This window comes from Ceraceosorus guamensis, assembly GCF_003144195.1.
Source record: "Ceraceosorus guamensis strain MCA 4658 unplaced genomic scaffold IE81scaffold_4, whole genome shotgun sequence".
NCBI classification, from domain to species: Eukaryota; Fungi; Basidiomycota; class Exobasidiomycetes; order Ceraceosorales; family Ceraceosoraceae; genus Ceraceosorus; species Ceraceosorus guamensis.
The window spans coordinates 342,455-352,753 of NW_020289999.1; the positions used below are offsets into that span (position 1 = coordinate 342,455).

At 58.4% G+C, this 10,299-nt stretch overlaps 1 protein-coding gene across 1 annotated transcript; it reads left to right on the forward strand.

Moving 5' to 3' along the window:
- Nucleotides 1-1,216: 1,216 nt before the first annotated feature.
- On the forward strand, nt 1,217-7,148 carry IE81DRAFT_164897 (hypothetical protein). Its single transcript, XM_025510568.1, has 3 exons — nt 1,217-1,325; nt 1,426-2,061; nt 2,151-7,148. Exons 2-3 carry the CDS (start codon nt 1,679-1,681, stop codon nt 7,081-7,083), a joined length of 5,316 nt encoding a protein of 1,771 aa, XP_025372827.1. The 5' UTR covers nt 1,217-1,325; nt 1,426-1,678; the 3' UTR covers nt 7,084-7,148.
- Nucleotides 7,149-10,299: the final 3,151 nt, after the last annotated feature.

Consider the following 10,299-nt stretch of genomic DNA (forward strand, 5'->3'; position numbering starts at 1 on the left):
GCGCCACCAGCAGCCCTATAGCACAGCACCCTGAAGCACCTGCAGCATATGCATCAGCACTACCAGCGTGCACCACCACAGCAACGTGACCACCAGCTGACGCGCCTCCACCTGCGCGCGCCACGCTTCTGCTTCGCTAACGCGGCAACTCAGCTCGGCTTCTCGTCGATGAAGAAAAAGCACGCGCGCAAGAACGGGCCGTGAGTTGAGGTTTGTCTGACGCCGTGATCGCTCCCAGACGCGCTGCTGGTAAATTAACGAACAACGACTTGATCGATCGATCTCGAGTCAAGAGGCCCAGCCACGCCGAGCGCGCGATTTCGCCATCGCGAGGGGACCGAGAGACGTGGGAGCAAGAGAGGACACGCTACATGATATGCGAGGCATCCTTGCTGCGACCGTTGCGTGTGTCGGTGTCAGGGACCCTTTGAGCGTTGCGTACATGCTGTTCATGCAGCAAGCAGGGCGGCATGTGTACGGCAATAAGCACGAATCGTCAACTGCTTGGACTCATGTCTGTCATCAGCATAGATGCGATTCGACCGTGATTAAGGGATGACGGCGGAGCGACTTGCGCCCGAGGATACCATCGTCTCATAAGTCTTGAGTCGTGTGTGTATACAAAGCAGCAACACGCGTGCGCGCGCGGCGGGAGGACGCTGTTCGCCTAGCTGTCGCGCGCGCTTGATGTAACTTGGTACGTGCTGTGCGAAAAATTAAACGTCGACGCGCGGCTGCATGCAATCCGTCAGCAGCGTATGTGTAGCGCGCGCGTGTCGTTGGGGCCGCGCCTTGCGACGTTACGTCCCGACCAGCAAGGGGGGGGGCTGAACAGGCGAAAGTGCAATCAGTGAATCATCGTCCGAACGCGTGCTTGCTTGTTTGCCTTGCTACCCGATCAGTTCCCTCTTCAGTTCAGACCAAAAGACGATGTTGATGATCTGCTTACTCCTGGCATAAGAGACAAAGCTCTCTTCTCACGGCTTTGCGCCACGGCTTTCTTGGCTCCGATCATTTTAAGCTTCTTGCCAACTTGTCTTCTATCGCTTCGCCTCGCACCCCCTCCTATCCTTACCCCTGGGTAGCGTAGCGGTGAGAGTCAACAGAGAGCATCTTTCATCCTATCCTTCACCTATTCAGCCCACTTTGGGTCTTGTCCAAATCACTGCAACTTCCAACTTGCTTTCTTCAGAAGCACTTCATTGGCATTCGACTTCATCTTCATTGCAGTCAAAACATCTCATGAGATCTCGACCCGCAACAGTGTACCACCTTGCCACTCGAGCTCGTCTCGCAATTCAGGTCATCAATCCTTGTAGCACGCAGTGAGTGGCTGAAAGATGCAGTGATAGAGCGCCAGAGAGCGCCAGCAATAGCGTCTGTGCTCACGCGTCGCTCTTCTTGCAAACCTTCCGAGTCTTGCAGCCTCCCAAAAGCACTTTACGAGCTCTGCCACAAAGCGCCGCTGACGCTCGGCTGCGTGGTCTAGTCAGCTCCTCAGACGCTACCCAGACGCGACCCTTACACTACTGGAGGCTCTCATTTGCTGTCAGGCTTCATTTGCGGGACAGGTATCTCGAACAGGCTATCAGGAAGGGCAGGCTGTCCACCGCGCTGGCCGCTCCTTCACCGACGCGACGTGGACTTGCTGATCATCCTTTAGCTGCGGCGAGCTGTGATGGCAAATTCCCCCCGTTTCGCGTCTTTCGAGATGCAGGCGAGGCAGCGGACCCCCGATCCAGCTGGCGCCTCGCAATTCTCCACCCGTCCTCCACGAGAGCATCTCAATCGCGCCGAGGCCCCCTCGAACCTCAGTCTGGTTCGGACCCCTTTGGGCGCTGGCGCAAATGGGACGTCGCCTGCCAGCGCTCCTCCGAGCGCTCGAAGCATCTCTAGTCGCACGGGTTATAGCCGGACGCCTGGTTTCAGCACTCGCAGGCTGCCTTCCAGACTCGCAGGGAGTTTGCAGGCGGAAAGAGGAGTCAGCTCAGCTGTCAGCGCGCACCGTTCACCCGAACCTCACTCGCCCATCTACTTCATCACTGCTGTCCCGCCGCTCGAGTAAGTCATCCTTGCGGTGCTCCAACTCGCGACCAGCGGGATCGGTGGGTCCTGACTGACCATGTCCTCTTGCTTTGATGCCCTCTCAGGCTTCCCACCGATCCTCCTCATCCGCGCAACCTTTCCATTGCAGGAAGCGCTAGCCACCGACGGCGAGGCGTTCTCTTGCCCCTGTATCCAACGCTTGGTGGACAGCTATATGCCATCGCGCGCGAATGTGGACTACCTTCTATCGGCGGTTTGGCGGTCTTTCTCTGCGACGACGGAGAGGGCAACCTGGGTCCCCGAATTGGCGAGGCAGCGTGGGCATCGTTGTGGTCCCGCTATTTCGAGGAGGAAAGCTCGCCGGACGAGGCATTTGGGCGCCACCATGCCGCTCGGGGTCACGATCGCATGCCGAGCGAGCTCTCCGGACAGTCACACAGCGCCAGCTCTCGATCTAGGGAAGAGTACGGGTCGAACGTTGAGTCTGACGAATTCGATCGGTCCGTGTTGAAGCGCGCGTCCCCAGCGCAGCCCCGGCATGTCAGTTCCGAATACCCACTCACAGCACACGAGGATGGCTATGGCCTCACGCAAGCACGAAGAGAGGCACGGAACTCGAGTCGCAGGAGCGTTTCCCGCACATCGCAAGCGAGTCGCAATCGGAGTGAAGTTCAATCAGGTCGCTTGCCAATCGTGGGTCGCATAGAATGGATGGTGGAGGAGCACAAAGCACCATGGTGGCCGCAGTATCTAGACGGAGCCGAAAAGCGGCCTTTGGCAAGCGCGAAATCCTCCACCTCTGCTGTAGGCGGCAGGAGGAGCCTACACCTGGGCGTACCTGAGCGCACGGGACGAGACGCCTACCAGGTACCGGCAACAGTGCCGAGTCAGCCAGTAGCGGCATTGCGCTCGACTGGCTCTAGTGATGCCCTGCGCTCGATTGTATCGGACGCGGCGACGCCTCTCAATGAAGCCTCGATGAGCCAGCGAAGTTCGCCCCTTCACCAGCCATCACCAGGTGCGCTTGACGCCGATGAAAGGCTTAGCTCCGGATCTTCAGACGAGCAACTTGGACGTCGAACCAGCTTCGCCACGTCCAGGGACAGAATTGACTCCTTCTCGCCTCGCACGCAACCGCCGGACGCGCCAACCATGCTCGGCTTCACGCAGCTAGAGGATGAAGGTGAAACTCCATCGACTGAGCGAGCCACCTGGCAGCACATCACTCAGGAGTCTGAAGCAGGCAACAGCACCCCTGTCGGAGAGGTCATCCCTGGAACACAACATATGCATGCATCGCCAGCGCCAGCACCCAGTCCAGATGCCATGGGCGTGCAGCAAAGTGAAACACACACTAAGGGCTTGGACGATTCCGCTCGCTCGCCTCTCACACGATCCGGTAAAACGAGAGCTGCTAGCCATCGGTTCGATCTGTTCGCCAACACTGATGAGGAGGTACTCGCGGAGATGCATGATGTGCGCTCCTTGCCCGGGCCAGAGTTGGCCAGGCAAGCACGGCGGACAGGCGGCGATTTGACTTTTACGGATCAAAGTGCAATCACCTCGGCTCAAGAGCAGCGCAGTCGTCTCTCTGCTGACGCGACCTCAGCGCTCCGTCTCAGCAGAACAATGTCCGCTCGCGCCGTAACTCCCAATCACGCGCAGTCTTCATCAACAGAGCTGTATGCGAGCCCATCGCGCGGTGGGAACGCCGCAGTGCAAGACTGGATCACGAGCACCGCGCGCTCACCTCAGCTCAAAAGGCGATCGGCCCTTGCAGGCGAGCTGAAATTGGATGCCAGAGAGGATGACCATGGCGAGGATGCTTACGAGGGCGAGCTTGACCCTCAAGACGACGTCCTGGATGTAGTCTCGCTTTGGGCTCGAAGTGTTACCACTGGTGGAGCAACTTCGGCCGAGCTCCCACCGCCACCCGTAGTGTTGCACGAAGGACCCACGGAAGAGAGCGCGCCAGCTGCTGCTAACGAAGCTGCAAAGACCGCAGAGACCGGCCAGCTATCTCTACTCAGTCCCATCGCTCTTGATGCGAGTGGGACATTCGAAGGCCCACGACCTTCGCTCGGAGACCTTGCCAGCGGTCAATCGCCATCTGAGCCAGCCGACGCGGAGCAGCTGGCTGCGAAGCTTAGCCCCGCAGGCGCGAATGATTCATCTGCCAACGTGGGAGGTAGTGTACCAAAGACTCCGAACATGTCCCTCACTCCTCTCTCGGCTCCGCAGCTTCATCCACACTCGCCTGGCGCAAGCAGCTCTACAGACGTCTCGGACACGCTCATGGACATGGAGCGTGCGCTCGACTTGCTCTCTCCTGCAGCGTCCGCGGACCCTCGCTCGCCAGCGATAGGCACACCCAGCATCAATGCGGATTGGCGAAAAGGGGCGCTCTCGTCCCGCGATGATCTCGCCAAAGCCCGCACATTGTCGACTTCAGTGACGCCAAGTCCTCGATGGCTCTCCGCTCGCGGTCTGCGTCATTCGCAAGCAGTGGGTTCGTCCTCACGATCCAGAGATGTTGAGGTGGTCAGACCCGCCTCGGCTTCAGCTGCCCAAGGTATGCGGGCTCCGCGCCGGTCGGAAATTTTGATGCCAGGCAGCGCGAAGGAGCTAGCACTCCGCGTCAGGGATGTTCCTGGATATGGAAGCAGCAACGATTCGCACAGCTCTTCAATCCCGAACAGCGCAATCGCGCAGGAATTTGGATTGGCTCCCACGCCTCTATCACTCGCCGAGTTGGAAGAGGATGACCAATCTTCCAGCTTGACACACCGATTCGAGGGCGTAGTTCCCCGCGCAAATGCGGACGATCCTGAGCAGGAACGTGAATCTGATCACGAAGAGCCAGCAGCCCTGGACAGATCAGCCACGACAACATGGCAAACGAGCCCTGGGAGCGGACAGAGGGGTGACATGCTATCCAACAGCTCGAAGCGCGCCTCCCAGACCGACGACGCTTCACATGAGGAAGAAAGCCGTGAGGCTTCAAGCAAGCCCACCTCCCCGGCTCAATCCACCACTCTACTCACCTCACTATCGCCAATCAACCACGCGGCTCAGAAACGCCACGATGAAGATGCGCGCAGCGCGAGTTCAATGGAGCAGGCTCAAGAACTTGTGGCCACTCCAGTTGCTCAACTCCCAGATGAAGCGCTACCACTGTCTCACCACGACTTGTCAACGCCACAGCCTCCCAAACAAGAGACGTTGGGAGCTAAAGTCGGGACCGCGTCCTCGCAGACTGACTCAGTCGAAGAGACTACAATTCTGACTGAGCGCACAGGGCTTCTTGACAATAGTCAATCGACCGACTCCTACTTTCCACAAGATTCCCGGTCGGGTCCGACTCTGGTGCAGAAAGCGCTCGAATCTGCTACGAATCTGGAGCTTGACGAGTGTACTGCAGAAGAGGCTGTTGAGCGCACCCCAGTCGTCAGAAGTGGGTGGGACCCGATTCCCGGAGTTTCGCCGCGCCAGAACCAGTACACCCAAACCTCACAAGCAAGCGATGTTAGCGATTCTGATGATGGCTCAGAAGACGATGAGGACCAGACGGTGGACGATATCAGTGAGATCTTAGCCAGCGATATCGAAGCCGCGCCATTACCTCCAGAAGATCGAGCCTCGCTTGGAATGGCTCACGAGCGTCAAGAGTCCGCTTCTTCCTTCGTGCACGGTCCCAAGAGCATTCGAAGCATGATTCGCGGCGAATCTTTTGCAGCGTCAAGCGCTGGACAACTGAGCTTGAACGCTAGCCCAAGCTCACGCGGTCCTCCGCTTGCAGAAACGGAAACCAGTCCGCCCAAAGTCACGTCGACAGTCTTGAGTCCCTCTTCGATCTCGGAAGAGACGTCCTTATTGCCTGCATCCGCCGCTGGCGCTACGGAACTGCCTCCTGCAGCTCCGTCATCCGCGAGTGAGGATGAATCTCAAAGCGAGGATCAGTGGAGTCAAGACGGAAGCGCTGCGGACGATGCGCGGCGGCTCACGATCTCGCGATTCAGCCACTCTGGTGCGCGTCCGAACTCTCACAACAGCGCTCTCGCCAACAACTTTGCTCTCGATGAGTACCTGGGCAGTGCGAGCGACTTTGGACAAGTGAGGCCCAGAGATGAACCGCTCGCGGTGGAAAGTCCAGTAGACACATCCGAGCCTGTCCCGAGCCTTTCTGGTGCCAGCGCTTCTATTTCTGTCGATGCAACAGCACCCTCGACTTCTCACACCTTCTTCCTTCAGAAGCCAGCGGTCGAAGAGGACCATTCCTCGACCGACGATGAAGGGAGCATCGACGGGAGGCTAGCAGAAATGCTGGAAAGGATCCCCAAGTTCAGCGAGCATCGGCGATCGTCCCAGCTCGACCCAACAGAGCCTACGCGCTCGTCTCCATCCACGATGCCACACGAGTCTCTCGAGGCGATGAGAGCTTCTACTCACAGCGCAGTGAGGAATGCTTTGGGCAATTGGAGTCACGAACGTGTACCGTCGGAATTTTCCTCGGGCAGCAGCGCCTATGATTCCTATCGAGTTGCCCAGCAGCGAGCTTCGCGTGGCTCTGCCTCGCCATCGTCTCGCAGCGCTAGTCCACAGTCACGGCGCCCTTCTACTACAGAAGTGCAGCCATGGGCGAAGGCAAAAGGCGCAGAGCTGGCCGCGTCTCCAGGAGCAAGACTCGCTAGTCCCAACGCTCGGTTCCGTGCTCTTCCCCCAAGTCCGAGCCTGATAGCCCATCAGGCGCAGCCGTTGTCGCCTGCCTCGGCGAGCCCATTGTCACAGTCCTGGCGTGGGGCCGAGTCTGGGGCGTCGACGACGGTCGCTGTCCCGCCAATCGACCTTGCCGACCACGCGCATTCTCCGCTCAGCGCTACGACCTCAAACTCTCACACCCTCATCGACCCCCTGTCCCGCCTCGACTCGGATTCACATGTCTCGAGCAGAGACAAGAATTCGGCACTGTCATCGGACGGTCCGTTCGCCCTTGATCGCCTGCACTCAGCACATACAGACCTGTCGGAGCTCGCCTAGACCGACATCTTGTACAAAGTGTTTCCACTTCGAAAGCACCGGGCACTTTCCGCGACGTAGTCAACACATCTTGAACGCTTCTGGAAGTCGCTGGCGACCCAGTAGCGTGCATCATTTCCAGCATCTCCAGTCAGACGCAATTACCGGCTTGGCCCGTGGCAAGCCGCGAAGCAGCGCCATCGACGGCTTTAACCACGCATCGTTCCGCGAGTCTAACGCAACCTAAATCTACATCACCACTAGCACGTTGAGACCTCGATTTCCCTTGTATCGTCGCCCAAAAAGAGTCCCGCTTAATCGCCATCCTGTATCTTGCTCCGCAACAACATCCCATGCGCAATCAAAAGAGCCGAATGGACTGTGACGTCCTGCGCGCTATTTGTGTCTCTCTCGAGCTTCGGAGCGGGGCGAAGTTGATGCGAGCGTCTGGCACGCCTTTTGCCTACAATCCCGCAGTTGGAAAGCTGGCTTAGCGTCGCACGCGACCAGCCTCAAGCGCCACGCGCTCTGTCATACCATGAAGTCCGAACGAGCACTCACGCGCTTCCAAGCGCGACTCGAGGAGGGCGATACATGACTGGATCAGCTCTCGAGCGAGAGCGGCTGAATGCACAACCGCACCGCTCGGTGGTTGTACCGCCTAGCTTCGCTGCAGCAGCCTAAGTGACAAGTACACAATGTGAATGGGGTTCCCGATTCACATTTGTGATTTGATTTGGTGGCGGAGCATGAACGCTAGCGTACACGCGCACGCTCATCCTGCATCATGCGCGCCGACCGCTGCGTTGGATACATCACTTCGCTGCTGGGCCGCTGAGCCCGAATCGCGATCGATTCTTGATTCTCCCTTCCTCCCTTCGTAGGCTCGTGACTCACAATTGCTGGAAGGAAATGTCGAATGTTAGTGTGGCGAGGCTGCTCACATCAGGATCAAGTCAAGAGCGCGGCGACCCTGCCGCCCTGCTGCCCCGATGCTGCGCTGCATGCCTCGCCAAATTTCAGCACGTGCGTGTGCGTGGCGGGGATGAACCCATTCACATTCTTGACTGCTAATGCGGATACGCCGCTCGGCCGTCTCGTACTTGACGCCGTACGTAATCTCTTGAGACGGACGAAGCGCTCCTCGTATACACGTTCCGGTCATGTGAAGCTGAGCCTCGCGAATGATCGAGGGACGGCAAAGCGGCATGATCTCGTAATGCGAGCAAGGCGCAGTAAACATCGACGACGTTTGCGCGCCGATGCTTGCCCGCGCATCCTGCGAGGTAGGCTCACCGGACACCGAAGTCGAAGGGTCTGCTGATAGGTACACACGGTGCCTGGCTCACATATCGCTGCACCCGCCTCTATTGTGCCTGCCGATCCCACCAACACATGCTTCGCCTGTATTGTCCGAGGGCGCCGAGGCCGGGGAGAACGGCTGGTTCATATTCACATTGTTGCAGCGGCTCGACCGGATATGCATGGCCGCTTGTTCAGTCGTGCGGGCCTCTTCAAACGATCCTTGCGCACGTAGAGGGGCACACAGCGCCGCGCAAACGTGGATGGAGATCGGCGATGTCACGCTTTGGAGCCCTGATCGAACGCTCCCCGCGGCATTTGCATGGCGAATTTGTCCAGATTGTCAGCGGCCCAAAGAAACATGTTCAGTCTGAGTGCGCTAAGCAAGCGTGAGGCCCGAACTGCTAAAGCCGCGAGTGATGCCATCGTTTGCTGATAGTAGTAGTCACGAGTGGCAGAAGCGAGATTGAGGATTGTGGATCACCAAGAGAAAAGGCATAGCCAGACCTTGTCGAAATCTGGCTCGGTCTGACGAAAGCCCAAGATTGACAGTCGCGAGCACCACCATCACTCTCCTCTCCTCTCCTCTCCTCTCCTCTCCTCACGTCTTCTCTCTTCACCTCTCCAGTATCCCCACAACCTCTTTCATCTCGCCGCTACAAGCTACTCCGCCGTCCCACTCCCACTGTTTCATCATCAACGTGATCTTGGCGGTCTCGTTCAGAATCCCAGCTCACCTATTTCCGGTCTTACCAAGCGGTCAAAGACTTTCAATCTCATCAGCAGCTAGCAGCCAGCAGCCAGCAACGCACTTCCACTCGCTCTCTAACAATCCCAACTCCTCGCCCGCCCTTCGATCCAGCCTCGAGCTTGACTAGTCATTCAAGGTGCGTGTTCGAGGATTCAATCAATGTCAATCGATGCTGTCGGTCCGACGAGAGCGAGGAGATAGGCAGGACGGCGCCAAAGCCGCGTGCGTGGCTGTTGCTCAGCGAGCGTTCGCGTTGCATCCAGGTGCCTTAGCTGCTGAACGAGGCAGGAGGGCCGGGCGCGTCGCATCATATGACGAAGCACAGCACTGAAGACGCGCGCGTGCGGATCCGCACTGATTCACACGCGTCGAAAAGTGAGACAAAGGCCTCGAGGGCGGCATCAGCAGCAAGCGTATAGCGTTGTCTCACATTTCGATAAGCGCGATCGAAGTGTTGAGCCGCATGACGGTGGCTGCGCGGGAGAAGTGCATCTGTTTGTCGCGGTGGCCATATAATCATTTCGATTGATTGCGGTGCTTCAGCGAGGTCCAGCAGGTTGTGTTTAGCAAGCTGCTGCTGGTGTGGAACAAGGCTCAGGGAGGTGCATGGCCGACATCAGCGCAATGTGAATGGCGCCCGGTCGCTCGTCGCATGCGCATTCGCTTGCCGAGGTGTGGAGAAGCTCGCGTACGCATGAACTCCGATGCAAGAGCGTATGCAGTAAGCGCAGCGTCCAGTCTTGGCTTCGGCCTCTGGAAGGCCCTCTCATCAGTGACGTGCTCCGCTCCGCCATTGCGCTCCGGTGTGGATCCCTCTTGAGGATAGCCTCTAACCTCGCACCGTCGATAAAGGCCTTTCCGGCCGCAGACCGAAGGCTGGCGAAGCAGAGAAGTCGTGAGCGATTGCCGATTGTCGGCACTGCTTCAGCGGTTCCTACATGTGGCTGTGGCGGTGCTCAGCGATAGATGCTGCTTATGCATTAGTGATGCGCGGCTGAACGCAGCCAAGAGAGGCTGGATGCCGGCGAGCGAGATATGCCGGGAGCGCAGATGACGCAGCTATAGCTCGCCTCTTTGACTCACAAAGTCGGCGCGGGGGTCGGGGTCTTTGGTGCGGAGTTACTCGTACAACTCGTTTCGTTGCCGCTCGCCACAAGTTCTATTCTTCCAGTCGAGCCCGCATG